General features: G+C 42.7%; 1 protein-coding gene across 2 annotated transcripts in view; it reads right to left on the bottom strand.

The window, feature by feature from the left end:
• Window positions 1–14,912, bottom strand: part of dnmt3bb.1 (DNA (cytosine-5-)-methyltransferase 3 beta, duplicate b.1) — a 41,808-nt gene that overhangs the window by 13,011 nt on the left and 13,885 nt on the right. For both annotated transcript variants that reach the window (XM_078255981.1, XM_078255980.1), the window contains 12 exons: window positions 9,450–9,600; window positions 8,261–8,346; window positions 8,018–8,155; window positions 7,301–7,450; window positions 5,486–5,644; window positions 5,278–5,385; window positions 4,386–4,527; window positions 2,871–2,993; window positions 2,467–2,511; window positions 2,079–2,158; window positions 861–973; window positions 540–723 (listed from right to left, as the gene is read on the bottom strand). In XM_078255981.1, the coding sequence (XP_078112107.1) occupies window positions 540–723; window positions 861–973; window positions 2,079–2,158; window positions 2,467–2,511; window positions 2,871–2,993; window positions 4,386–4,527; window positions 5,278–5,385; window positions 5,486–5,644; window positions 7,301–7,450; window positions 8,018–8,155; window positions 8,261–8,346; window positions 9,450–9,600 (1,479 nt within the window). The remainder of the gene's footprint in view (window positions 1–539; window positions 724–860; window positions 974–2,078; window positions 2,159–2,466; window positions 2,512–2,870; window positions 2,994–4,385; window positions 4,528–5,277; window positions 5,386–5,485; window positions 5,645–7,300; window positions 7,451–8,017; window positions 8,156–8,260; window positions 8,347–9,449; window positions 9,601–14,912) is intronic.

Raw genomic sequence — 14,912 nt, 5'->3', positions numbered from 1 at the left:
ATCACATACAACCTCTGCAATTATTAAAAATGATCTGGTCCCGTGCCAGCCCTATTCCCCAGGTACTTTTACTTTTCCAATTACGACTTCTCAGATGGTTCTGTGTTAGCAAACCATCCGGCGTGTCAGGTTACCTCTTTTCATACTCTTCTACAAACTGATAGTCTGTCAAAGTTAGTATTTCTGCAGGGTTCCTGTGCTGGATTTGGTTGTTCAGGTCGTTGTTTTTATTTAGTTGACTTCCTGTATGCTGCTGGTGCGACCTTCCCCAGCTTGTTCTGGCTTTTACCCTTTTGGTCACAACAGATTTACGACTGAAACCCAACTGTATTTCATTTTCATTCGCTGTGGCACAAAGAATATACATTATATATTATAGAATATATGTTCTATTATAGAATAAGATTTGTAGCAGGTTTCCAACCTTTTTGGCTTGTGACACTACAGTACAACAATACTGGGGGATACTAATATCCAGATAGTCCACACAGATCATTAATCTTTTGCCAAATCTTCTACAAAAATACAAAGTGACTCACAAACTCCTGTCCGTTGTCGTTGGCAAAGAACTCCTGCAGCTTAAGGCTCCAGTCATGCCGTTGTTTCAGGACGCCGTACTGCAGCAGCGGCTGGCACATGTAGCATCGCCACGGGTCCAGATGGCGAGCGTTGTTAGACGCCCCGGGATCGACCAGGATGTCCAGACAGTCCACGCAGAAACACCTGGAGGGACGAGAGGAGGTGGTGAACGGACAGAGAAACACATCAGTGGAGGAGGAGTTCATGTGTTGTAAGTACTGTTTCTTTGTGTGTGTGTGTGTGTGTGTGTGTGTGTGTGTGTGTCTGTGTGTGTGTCGGACCTGCAGCAGTTGGCGTTGCCGCAGAGCAGAACCTCTCGACCTCCGCAGCAGACGGTGCAGTAGGACTGGTAACCGTCATCGTCGTACATGTAGGACATCTCCAGGTACACGTCCTGAACACACACACACACACACACACACAGAAATAAGATACTGATTAACAGCCCAGACATAATGACTACATGTAGGCTGTTAAAATCAAGTATACACATTTTGATTTACAGATGGAGGTTTTATTGTCACTCTGCTAAAGTACAACATCACAATTTGTATAAACTCAGGGATCATGACACGTTTCTTTTACATGTTCAGGTGCAACTATCACATGCTCAATGTGGTTAGAAGTCTTTTAGGACATTTTGACTTCTTCAGGGTTCGTATAGCTTTTAAAGAGTAAAATTCAAGCACTTTCCAGGTACCTAAACCAAACATATCAAGACTCTTGAAGCCTGTATCATCACATCTAAGGATTTTGTCATTTACATCATTAAGATGAAGAATACAGGTCCAAGTTAAAAAGCTGTTATTTAGATGACTATTTCATATTGAAATTGTTAGTACGTTAAAATAGAGCTGAGTAACAAACCAGCAAAGCAACACAAACATCCTTCCATCTTCACCTGCTCTATTTATACCTGCTTTGGACCTTTCTTCTTTTTAAAGTCAAGCAATTTATTATATTGTAATATTCAAATTCAAGCATATTCCATTTTCAGCCTTTATTGTGACAGGACAGCAGAACACATGAAAGGGGAGGGAGAGGAGGAAGGACATGCAGCAAAGGGCAGCAGGTCAGAGTCATACCCAGGCCCGCTGCATCGAGGAGTAAACCTCTACATATGGGCGCCCCCGCACTACCAACTGAGATATCCTGGCGCCCAAATTCAAGCATATTCCTGACCTTCAAAATGTAATGGTTCAAATGAATGCATTTTCCAAACTTTCAAGACTTTGTACGAGCCTTGCCTGTTAAAGCGAGAAACCTCACAGATGTCTGTATTTTATTTACAGTAAGTGTCCTGTTACCAGAGCCCTGGAAACGAAGCCATTATCACTTCTACTGGTAACACCTGAGTGCTTCAACATATGTGCCAAGATTACCTACATGGGCTGAAAGCGCCACCTTCAGGAACTCATGAAAACATAACACTTAATAATTCAATGAGGCGAGCTGCTGATTCTGACAAATAAAAAAAAAGTTTTTTGTTTTTGCTCTACCTTGCATGTTTGGCACAGGCCTCCTTCAAACAGCGGGTGAAAGGTTGCTGCTCTCATCTTTCCACAAGAGAGACAGAACTCTGCCAAAACACACACACACACACACACACACACACACACACACACAAAATCAATCAAAGGTAGAAAAAGTGAATGACAAGTGAAATGACACTTGTATCATGTGGACGTGTTGTTGTCATTGCTTAGAGATCTTCATGGGGGCGACAGAAACTACACACTAGCTCATTCCACCAACTAGGGAGCTGCGGGTCAAAACAAATAGTGCCGTTAAAAGGAATTTGCATTAACTCGTTGTTATCGCCTTCATTTTGACAGCCTACTTCAAATATTCAGTCCCACAGAACAGCCAACGTGAAAGAGTCTTTACCTTCTATACTTCTTTTATTCTTCAGAACTTCATTCACCATTTGTTCTGAGAGGAAAAGAAGGACAACGTGAAAAAGCATTCAAACACAAACTCAAATGAATGCCCTCTTCTATACTACACTACAAATACAACAACATTAATAACTTAAGAAACATCAGCTAAAAACAAATACCAAACTTCATTTTTCTATCATTGTAGTTCCTTTTCATACCTCCATATTGAGACCAAGTCAGATGCTCACTGAAGCAAAAACACTATGACAAATGACATTTTACTACTAGCACAAAATTAAATATGAAAAAAAAACCCACAAAGATCACATACCACATGATAAAAACAAACTCAGAGACCATGTTTCCATATATGATATGCTAAATGCAGCATTGTGAGATGGGTATAGGTACCTCTGCTGTAGGACTCCTCGGGGGCGGCCTTGCTCTTGCAGAGGCTGACTTTGGGCCGTTTGGCGCTGGGGAAATACTCTGGCAGGGACACATCCAGGACCTGGTGGTCCAAAGGGTTACTGTCTGCAGGGAGAAACAAGCACACACTAAGATAAAGATTATTTTTGGGGCTTTACTGCCTTTATTTGACAGGACAGCTAGGTGAGGAAGAGAGAGAGAGAGAAGACATGCAGGAAATCATCACAGGTCGGATTCAAACCCTGGACCTCTGCGTCGAGGTATAAACCTCTCAGTGTATGTGCGCCTGCTCTACCCGCTGAACCAACCCGGCCACGCTGACTTGATTCTGGATCCTTGCTGAAGGATGAACAGTATATGAGTAAGGTTGGGTATCCGTTGTATTTTTTTCCAATACTGGTGCTAAAACGATACTTTTAACGGTGCCTGAACTGATTCTTCTAAAAAAAGAGCACAAAACGACAGTCAGTGACATTAATTAAGGCTTGTTTATTGCTACGGCCATATGGTTTAAATCTAAATTATTTATTTAAAATGTAATAACAATAACTTCTTTCACCAGTCAATTGCTGCTAAACAACGAAAGACCACTAGATAGCTGAAGGTGTCATGGGTCAGCAGCATGTTCCAAGTTTGTTCTAATAAACACTTTAACTGCTCCTCTGTGTCTGTGTCTCTGAGTTCTGGCTCAAAATACGAGAGCCTAACAGAAGGGAACTTTACAACAACAGCTTGAGTTTCACCATTAAGTCCCATCGTCTTGTTTCTCCGACGCCAGCTACTAGCTAACGGTGGGCTACCATTACCTGCTGCCATATGTCGTGTTAACTAGCGTCAGCTGCAGCGATGCTTCTGTTGCCTTTAAGGTCTGATCCGGAGCACCAGAGGTAGGGCTGAACCATGAATCCTTCTCAAATCCAAATCCAGATTTGAAAGAATGCCATTAGCTAATCGTGAAGACCGCGATGAATCGAATGTGAATTATTCAGTTGAATGTTTGGTGTAACATTTGGTTTAACATTTTTAATTCCTCTTTTAATTATTATAGTTAGTTTTTTTTCATAAGATAAAGGCTGGAATAATGTTACATATCACAGATTTTTTACAGAAATGTCCGTTTTCAGTTGATTTTTCATTTATTTTGTATAACTTTATTTAACATGATGGTAGAAGGTGCCATATGTAGATGCTGCTATGGAACTGAGGCAGATCACACATTTCAGTTTACATACTGATATTTTTTATTGGAATTATTTTTTATTATTATTACTTTAGCTGTTGTGATAAATGTTCTGTTTGACTGTTCAATGTTCCATGCTTATTAAAAGAAAAACACGTATTGCTGGCAGTTCGCATCTATGTTCTCATCCCTGCAGAAGAATACAGAGCAGGTTTGATGGCCCTAACCAGAGGGCAGCGAAATGAGGCACCCAAATCTGCATTGTCATGTATTTTATCATGAACATGTATGTTATATAAGACTGCTGCTTTGCTCACCGGCGGTGTGCGTAGGTTTGAGTCCCTCCTCTCCTTTGGGCAGGAAGCCCCCATTGGCCCAGTCCAGCATGGGCTTGACCTGGTCCTCTAGATTGTCGGACTCACAGGGAGGAAACTTCTTCTCCGCCCGGATGCTGGCCATCTGTAATGAAGACGTGACACAATGTGGGACAAAGTTTTAGATGAAACTAGGTATCCAGATCATGTACTGTGAAAATACGCCATTACAAGTAAAAGTCCTGCATATATTAAAGTGGTACTTATGTAAAAGTACGGAAGTATTCAAAGTATGCAGCAGAATGTCCTATAGTGTTATATTACTATATATTATATTATTCAATCATCATTACTAATGCATTCATTTGTAAGCAACAAGTAGTGATTATTTACATGGAGTCTGGTGTAGTTTGGTGATGGTAATTTCGGGCTGTTTCATGTTAAACTAAAGGGATCTTACTCTTTAACTAAAAGGTCTATCTCTGTAGGGATCCATCCCATAATGTTGTCACACACTTAGAATAATAATCTGAGTCTGTCAGCAGCAACAACAGAACTTTTAGTGACTCTAACTGCTGCTGAACATTAGTCCTGTAGGGTAACATTACAGCTTGTTACTAACTGCTGCTGAACATTAGTCCTGTAGGGTAACATTACAGCTTGTTACTAACTGCTGCTGAACATTAGTCCTGTAGGGTAACATTACAGCTTGTTACTAACTGCTGCTGAACATTAGTCCTGTAGGGTAACATTACAGCTTGTTACTAACTAAGGTAGAATGTCTCAGAGGTATGTAGCTACATATACATACAGAGGACATGGTTAGAGAATAGCCAGGATGTTTAAAGTTGAATCTTTAGAGTCCAATGTGAAGCCATTAGCTCACAGTGCTTACCTCCAGTGCTTGGAAGATGGCCCTGCGGTACGACGCCAGCTTGGTGTACGAAGCCTGGCTGAAGAACTTGGGGAAGGCGGTGATGGAGTCCAGTTTGTCTGCAGAAACCTGGAGCGAGAAAACCCCGTGGCATCAAACAAAGCATGACATGTACACTCCCTCTCCCTCCCTCTTTCAGCCCGTCTGTTTGTTCTTCTTCCTTCCTCACCTCAGAGAACTTGCCATCTCCGAACCACTGCAGCCACCTCATGCCGTGGCTGGCCTGGCGTTTGCCGGTGGCGCGCCATGTCACCACGATGCCGGGCCACCAGGAGAAGCCCTTGATTTTTCCCCACACCAGCTCGCCGATGCCAAAACCTTTGTTGTCCTGGATGGAGAAGAGGATTGGGTCACGGCAAGAGATTTGTACTACGACAGAGCAAAGTAGTAAACAGCTGTTAAAATCAATTTTTAACAGACTGGTATTGGATCGCTGCTCGGTTATAGGCCAATACACAACTTCAGGTATCAGGAAGAAGGTCACAGTAAGTCATGTTTGGCTTATGGACGCTTGCCGTCCTGCACCTGGAACGCTTGGAGGTCGAAAGTTGGACGTTTTAACTGGGAATTCCTAACTCCGACTCTAACTGGATGGCAGCATAAATGTCCCAATCTATAAAGCATCACAGATAAACCACATCAGTCTACACTTGTCTGAATATCCATTGCAGTCTGACTCATTTGTTCAGGTGCTTCTTGTATTTCTACTGTTAGCTTACGCATGTCCCTGAACATTCCATCATTGACCCATATCTGTATTTCTCTTGAAATGTATGTGTGCTGCTGGTTTATGAGCAGGTGGGATTTCTATGCTTGCAAACAAATCCCAGTTAAGCCCAGGCTATGTGATCCTTCAGTCCGCCTTAAGAGAGAAAACCCATTAGGCTTTGTGACGGAGTCTGGATAGGATACTACGCTCCACTGAGTTCTGCTGGGATCGAGTGAAAACACACTGGGACACATCACCGTACACAAAAAATATATGTACTGTGAGACGGCATGCACGCAGACATGAGACATGCAGGACGAGGACATGCAGATCTGTATGAACGTGCAAACACACACACTAGAATCTAACTATTCCAAAAGACACAGACCTGTGTGTGTGTGTGTGTGTGTGTGTGTGTGTGTGTGTGTGTGTGTGTGTGTGTGTGTGGCCATCTGCACTAACACAAGGCCAAGTGGAGGAGGCTCTGTGGTCTGGGAAAGGAGTTACCCTGCTCCTCTTTCTATCGCTGCCAAACCTCCACTTCTCCTTTTAAAATATGCTCGACACAGCTGGTTCTCTCCTACTTTTCTCTCTCTCTCTCTCTCTTTTCTTATCCATAACCCTTTTCCAAGGTAGATTTCTGATATATTTCTGTAGGCTCTGTAAGATGACTGTATAGTCAAGCGAAAAACAAATATAGGATGTTAAATACCATGTTTGATGTAGATTGGATGAAATGTGCAGGAAAATGTAACATAGCTGAAAACCCGATAGGACCGAGCATATACTGATAGACTTCCCTTGTTCAAGGAGTGTAGGAAAACATTTCTTATGGTTTAGGAGTTTATAATAGTTTATATTGAAGATGCCCAAAGAAACTAGTTCTTTCTGGCCTGGCTGAACTAAAGTTCTACTAACTCCACCAAACAGAAGATAATAAACATTAAAACAGAGTCTCACTGTCAGAATATTCTGCAGGTCTGCATGGCTGGGTTAACATGACTGAATAAAAAGATGTCTTATCATATTAGTAATTCCTCATTTGACTGGTACTTTTGAGAGGTTGTGTTTGAATAATTCAATATTTATTAGGATTGATTTAAACACATTTTGAGACCCATTCAGCATGTGCAGACATCCAGTTTTTGTTTCTTTGTACCATCATTTCTTAGAAGTTCTTCCATCTGCCCCTAAGGATAGATCCGAGTCCTGTTATCCGATTCTCTCCCCTCCATCCTTCCTCCCCCAAACACACATCTCTCTCACACGTCTTACATTGTACTCGGGCTGGATCTCGGAGCTAGAGGAGGTGCTGATGCTTTGGGCCGAGTCCTTGGAGTCTTGTTCCATCAGCTCCAGACGGGGGGCCTCGGGGACCCTGCCGGACACAGCCACAGCCACAGCCACCCGAGGAGCACCACCACACTGAAGGAGAGAGAGAGAGAGAGAGATAAAGAGGGAGGGTTATTAGACTCACATGAATATTTGTGTGGGAGCAAAAGAGAGAGAAAGATCTTTTTAGATCTCATCATCCCTCCTTTATACTGATGTTAACTGTGCAGAACGACATAATGAATTAACTGACATAATGCATTCCCTAGCCCCTTACCCTAACCTTAACCATCACCACTAAATGCCTAACCTTAACCCTTACCCTCACCCTAACCAGAACCTCATTCTAACCCTAATACCTAAAACCAAGTCTTAACCCTCAAACAGACCTTTAACCTTGGGGGGTCCAGCATTTTGGGCCCACAAAGCTGTCAGGACCCCACAAGTATACTGGACTCCTTTTTTTTGGACCCCACGAATATAGTTAAATAAGCCCACACACACAAACACAGACACCCACACACACACACACACACACACACACACACACACACACACACACACACACACACTACATTATATTTGGTAAATCAGAATTAGGCCTGAAGAAAGAGAGTCAAATAAGGAAGGAGAACAATGAGTTGATTCAAATGTGTTCACCAGTAACATGCTGTGCTCCTGTTTGCGGCTCTGTCGGCGAGGTTTGTTGTGTGTGTGTGGCTTCAGACCGGCCTGGAAGATGGTTCTGGGTCGAGGCGTCTGTCTCAAACTCAGCTGAGATGCTCCTGAAGTCTTGTCCTGGAAACAGAAAAACACACACTCAGTGGATTAAATGTCACGTTTCCCCAAAGACTTATGAACACAAATTCCCCAAAATCAAGCTTGTCATGTTTGTGTTCGTACCTCGCTGTAGGAGTCCCAGGTAGCTTCCTCCTCCTCTGACCTCTTCCTGCTCCTCTTCCTGCTCCCCCCTGAACACTGGTTACCATCTGAGAAGAGTCAGCAGGAGTTCAACAGAAGGTTGGACAGATGGGCCAAAAGAAACCCAATATTTCCAAGAGCTAACGTGACAGACAGAAAGCAGTAGGAGTCTGTTGTTTTGTCTCTGTAATGCAGCATGTTGGATTTAAAAATGAAACGATGCATATGGGGTTAGAGTGCTAAAGTTCAGCGAAAGGAATCTGTTTATTCCAGAGAAAGCAGCAGGTCAGTGATCCCAAATATCCAGACTAAGGGCCTTTCTCAATCTGCATTCTTGTATGGACTTTGGTACTGTAAAGACAGTTACTCTTCATTGCTAATATTTTTGCAGTATTAGTATTTTGAAGCACAATGTATACATTACTAGCAAAGGAAATAAGGCAAAAAGTCAAAGGGTTGAATGTTTTCTTGACGTGTAATAATGTGTGGAGCTGGAATTGATGGAGGCCGACTCTTTGAGACAAACACGTACACTCAGTTCAGTTCCCAACAGCTCTGTTTGCAGAGTCACGCTGTACCGGACTGCCCTGGGGGCCGGCAGCACAGCGAGAAGCTGCTGCTGATTGGTGCGGAGCTCCTACAGGCTGCACTGCCTTCTATCAGTATTGAATTGAGACCGATTCATAACCTGCTGTTCACATGCATGCCGAGCCGTAGGGGCGATCCATCACACTACTGTTTATTCAGTATCAATGAAATTTATGATTTATTAATCAATAGAATGTATTTCAAAATAGAAAACGTTACACTTCATTGCGTTTGGTATTCATAACACAATCTTTTTGTTTATGTGTACGTTGTTTGTATGTGTTTATTATCTTGCACTCTTGTCTGCAGATCAAGTTTCCCATTTGAGACTGAACTGAACTGCCATCTCCATTTTCCCAATAATAGTACTAAATTGCATTTTCCCTTTCCAGAAAGCATCCAATGACTTACTATCAGTTCCTTTCTTTAAAATCAGCCTACAGGAAACTATGGGACCTGTGGAATGAACCCTCCAAGAATAAAAAGGGTTAAGAAGCATTAAAACACAACTACAAAATGCTGCAGTACAGAGACGACATAAAAGACGTGTTTGAGACAGTACACTGTTGAGGTGTGTATGTACCTTGAGGTGAGGCGGCATCTCCGTTCTGCTTGGGGCTGAAGGGGGAGGGCGGTTCAGCCGCGGTCAGAGGGCTGTTCTCATTGATCAGCTCCACGCCACTGTCGTTCTCTGATAGGCCCTCAGCTGGAGCCATGTCTCCGTTTACCGGCGCCTGAGGAGAGAGGAAGACAGAGAAGGCCAGGGAGTTTAATCTAACCAGCCTGTTAGACTGTTACTGTAAAGCTGCTCAATTATCAGACTGATTGACTCATCGATGAGTGTGGAGAGTTAACTACGACTCCCAAGGTGCATTTAAGCTTTATTTTTATTTAGAGCAAAATATAACAATAAAATAAAATATAAAAACACAATCTGTGTCGATCACGTGCGTCCGACAGAGCAGTAACCGAGCCCGACCCGAGCCCGACAGAGCAGTAACCGAGCCCAACGGAGCAGTAACCGAGCCCGACCCCGACAGAGCAGTAACCGAGCCCGACCCGAGCCCGACAGAGCAGTAACCGAGCCCATCGGAGCAGTAACCGAGCCCGACAGAGCAGTAACCAAGCCCGACGGAGCAGTAACCAAGCCCGACGCGAGCCCGACAGAGCAGTAACCGAGCCCGACAGAGCAGTAACCGAGCCCGACGGAGCAGTAACCGAGCCCGACCCGAGCCCGACAGAGCAGTAACCGAGCCCGACCCGAGCCCGACAGAGCAGTAACCGAGCCCGACCCGAGCCCGACAGAGCAGTAACCAAGCCCAACGGAGCAGTAACCGAGCCCGACCCGAGCCCGACAGAGCAGTAACCGAGCCCGACCCGAGCCCGACAGAGCAGTAACCGAGCCCGACAGAGCAGTAACCAAGCCCGACGGAGCAGTAACCAAGCCCGACCCGAGCCCGACAGAGCAGTAACCGAGCCCGACAGAGCAGTAACCAAGCCCGACGGAGCAGTAACCGAGCCCGACCCGAGCCCGACAGTTAACATCTCATGTTGTTCTCAGACTTATGACACATGTAGGTGTGTTTGTGTGAAAGCTTTCATTAAGCAGCTGGAGGAAGACATTCAGAAATGTCAACAGATATGAGGTCATGGTATTCCTCCATCCAGATATCTGTTCATTCTCATCAAATTCACCTAAATTAGTTATCATTTCTTTCAATTTAGGGAGTAGTTTAGATGGGGGCTGTAGGTGAATTTTAAGTATTATTTTATTTATTTTTATTTTTTTCGACTTTGGTATTGAGTATCGTGTACTTTTGGTGGTATCGATACCGACTACTAGATTTTTGGTATTGTTGCATCCCTAACAGAAACACACGTGTATAGAGGACTTTATATATTGGCCCTCCATCACTGACTTTGTTGAAAACACATTTGCAATTTTATCAGCCATTTAATTGCGGTTTAATCAGCTATTTAGGTTTGTGAAATAGCCCTAAGGATGCATTAAATCCACAACATAAAAAGGTAAACACCAGAGGCTGCTCAGGTATGTTCTATAATAGTTCTATAATCCCAAACTATCAGCTAACATGCACGACGCTGAGCTATGTTTGCAGCTTCACGGCTGCGGGCGCTGAACATCCCTCGAAGCGGTAATGGACGAACGCTCTGCAAGGAGCCTTTGACGGCTTTTCAACTGGGTCACTTGTTTATAAAAAACCTCTTGGAGAAATTCCAATACCCACAAATTGTACAGCTTATTGTACCAGCTAGTATATTGTCTACTGTTACTGCATCACTGATAACAGATACCACTGGTTTTAAGTTTCTGCGCATTAACATCTGACACAAAGCATTTTGTTCAAGCTACGTCTTGCAAGCAGTGGTGAAAAATAAAAGGAATCATGACTAACATCAGTCTTTTTGTTGACCAAACAAAAGGTATGAAACCAGAGATGATAAGACAAATGACTTCAAAGCTAAAGCTCCGGGGCATTAATGTCTTTTTGCAACATTGAGCTGAACCTGAGCTATTAATGTCACACGTTGTAGCTCTGCTGCTTTAAAAGGTGCCGAAAACCAACATCAACGCTGCGATGTTCATATATTTAAACATGTCAGGAGTACCCGCATGTCCACCTGGGGTAAATCCTCTGACTCAACACAAACACTGCACAAGAATAACACAGCACATGATGGATCTGTGAGTCAGCACAAGTAACCTAAAGGTGAGCTTGAACGCTTTTCTTACAGTTTATCTCTGCATCGCTTTAGCTCACACCTCATTGGAAGTGAATAGGAGGCGCCATGTGAACCTGCAGGATGCGTTCCGGTGGCAACCGTGCGTGTCATAGCTCTTGTTCAGACTTGAACTTGCGGCATCCCACTTAAAAAGTACAGATTCCACCTAATGCCTCTTTCTGCCCGCACAGATTGGAAAAAGACAGAGTACAAAAGATGTACAGATATCAATTTATTAAGGTAACACCGAGGGAGATTACACTTGTGTGTGTCTAAGTATGTGTGCATGTACCCTATGTATGTGGTTGTGGTAAACCAGGGAGGTTCTTTGGCTCAAATGGGGGTACATGTACGGGGTACTTTGGAGTGCTGCAGGGGGTATGTGAGATTTTTTGCATAATTACGTACTAGTTTTTTTGTTAACACAGTAACACAAACAAAGTAACTAAAACATGTCTTAAGCTGAATAGATTAATAGATCATTTAAATTAGTGCAGCAAATGAGTCTTTCTCTCAAGACCAAACCAGTTCTCTTTAGGATCCCCCCCCCCCCCAACCAAAGGTCCCTGCTGGACAACCACAACCAAACTTAAGACACATATTGCGTTCCATTTAAATAAAGGAGAAATAATAAATAACCAATCTTTGATTTTCTTCTGTGTTTACCGATGTCGGCTGAAGCGTGGTTTCCTGGTGGAATCTTGGAGTCTTGGTCCTAAAGTGGCGGCATCCAGGCAGTCTGGCGGTGCGTTTGTGGCGCAGGGCGTGTGTGGTTAAAGGCGGCGTTCACTACAAGCTGATATAAATGTTCGGAGTAAGGTAAATGGGGTAAATGCAGATCCCCGATCAGTTCAAAAATGCCAAAATCGGCTCCGATCCAATACTGTGATGGGACTTCCCTAAGAAGGACACACTGTCTTAGTGATGATAGTGGGAGTGTATCTATGTTCCCCAGAGCAATATCCTCTTTGTATGACTGATAAGAGACCTTTCAAAGGGTTTGATGTTCTCACCAACGTTGTTACCTGGGTCAAATGGTCAACGTATGTTTCCCTGGGTCAAGATGTTGAAAGTTATACTCCTCAACATACCCTCAAACGTATGGGCAAGAGTTTTCTGGAGTTTAGACAGTGATATCTCCACAGTGGCTGAACAGATTTTTACTATTCAACCTGCATTTCAAATGAATCTCCCTTCATTCTTTTGCAATTTGAACTGTGATGCCCTTCCCAAACTCTTACAGTGTTAGTTTATATCTAGAGAGCCACATACCCTGGGAACATAGGGGGATGATCAACACCTACTGTTGCATTAACACTTTACTACTTTAAAAAGATTTTTATTTACATAAATCTGTTCCGGTGTGCTGCTAAAACCACAATGCCTCGGTGTTAAATGAATAAGTTAGAACATGCAAATAAGAATAGTTTTTTCTCACTTTGAATTGAACTAAGATAGCAGTTTATCAGCTGTCAGTCTCTATGCTAAGCTATGCAAACTTAACTGAAGACACAGATTAAATGATATTACTATAAATCTTATCTAAAACAGGTTTCCATTATATGTATTAAGTATCATTTAAATAATGTGTATGATAAAGTGGGATTTTAGTCTTGTGCATTTTACAAATAATGGCGATTTGGTGCAAAAGAGACAAAGGGGAGAGAGACGGAGCAGCTGTGGAACAGATGGACATTTGTGAGATTGCGCTGACTTTTGAAGGAAAGTCACAGCTACGCTTATCTGAGGCTGTTTGTGATTGTTTAACATCGTAAAACAGGGAAAGCATGTGGTGTGTGAGTGTGTTCACGATGCCAAATCTGCCCTGTTATAAATGAACTTGGTGAACTTGTGCAGAAAGTGTGTGCTCAAGATGGTCGAGAGTGAGAAAGGAATGAGGGGAGAGAGAGATGAGAGAGAGACTAATACAAGTAAAGGTTCTCCTGATGTCAGCTTATTAAATATGAAAACGTTCTAGTGTCTTCTCTCCTCTGGGACAGGAAACTGAATATCTTGTGGAGGTCCAAAAAATTCTGGGGGAAACACTGATTCTGAATTTGATTTTAATAGTCCAAATCAAATCGAAATCTTATTTTGATTGATTTAAATGAATGAAATCCAACCAATGGCAACCCAGTGAACAACAAAGCTGCAGAGAGAAAGTCCCGGAACACAGACATATGCTGCTCTGGTGGGCTCCAGGTACAAGTCTGCTTCTAGCAGCGTTTGGACTGAGAGACTGAGGTACATTATGACTGCATATCAAACAAAACTTGTTATTTGGTTGCAGGTCACAGGCTGCAAGTCCCTGCCACAAACTGAGCTGTATCCGTTCTTACTTAGATCATCTTTGTTTAAAGGAAATGATGTATATTTAAATCAGCGAGAGAGAAAACAATGTGAAAGAACATCCAATAAAACTATATCTGGACGAGTTCTTTAAATGACTGCCTGCCTCAGAGGCACACGTTAATAATCCGTTGAACAAGTTGGAGCCAGCTGTCATCAAATTACAACTTACAGTTTCAGGAAATGGTTCAGGAAATGTGGGGGTAAAAACACAGATAAACAGAGCTGACAAGCCCACCAGCTGAGCATTCATCTATTCATTGAGATTATCCAAACATTCATCTGTAATATACTTATATTTGAATGGTTGGTAGTTTCTTTTGTGATTTGTCCTAATGCTTACTAGTAAATTAAGTCTTTGAGGATTTGGGAGGAGAAACTCTAAACTGGATTAAAGTTCAAATAATAAAATAAGAAATCTGATTTATTCATAAATCTAAAAGGTTTGAGGTGGGTTGCAATTGATTTTTGTAGTACCAGGTCTTGAATAGCTTATTCTCTTTCCTTTTTACAGTAGGGGGTTATGTACTAGACTATTTTTTGGTTACAACCAGTAACTTCCTGGACTCTCCACTGGACCTGGACCAGGAAATAGCCCAGCACATAACCCCTCAGTAAAACGATGAATTTTCATTCTAACACTTGCTATTTTTGGACAGATTAAAACCAACATATGTAACATACTTCCTCCTCTCTAATTTTCTCTTTTCAACTCATTTTGTTTAAATCTCTACTCCATCTCGCTCTCTCTCTTGCTCTCTCAGTCCGGACTAAACCAGAACAGGTCTGCTTTTGTAAAAGAAGGGGGGGGGGGAACTCCTGGAAGCAAATGGAGAAAAGAAGCTGAGATGGCGTCTTTGTTTAGCAAATTCTTGGAAAGTAAAAGCGGAAAAACGGGACAGAAACCTGCTAAAATGAGTTAAACTTAAACAGTGGCAATGTCCTTCAATGT

This window comes from Sander vitreus, chromosome 7 (assembly GCF_031162955.1).
Source record: "Sander vitreus isolate 19-12246 chromosome 7, sanVit1, whole genome shotgun sequence".
Classification (NCBI taxonomy): Eukaryota; Metazoa; Chordata; class Actinopteri; order Perciformes; family Percidae; genus Sander; species Sander vitreus.
This window is presented reverse-complemented; position numbering and strand designations above follow the sequence as displayed.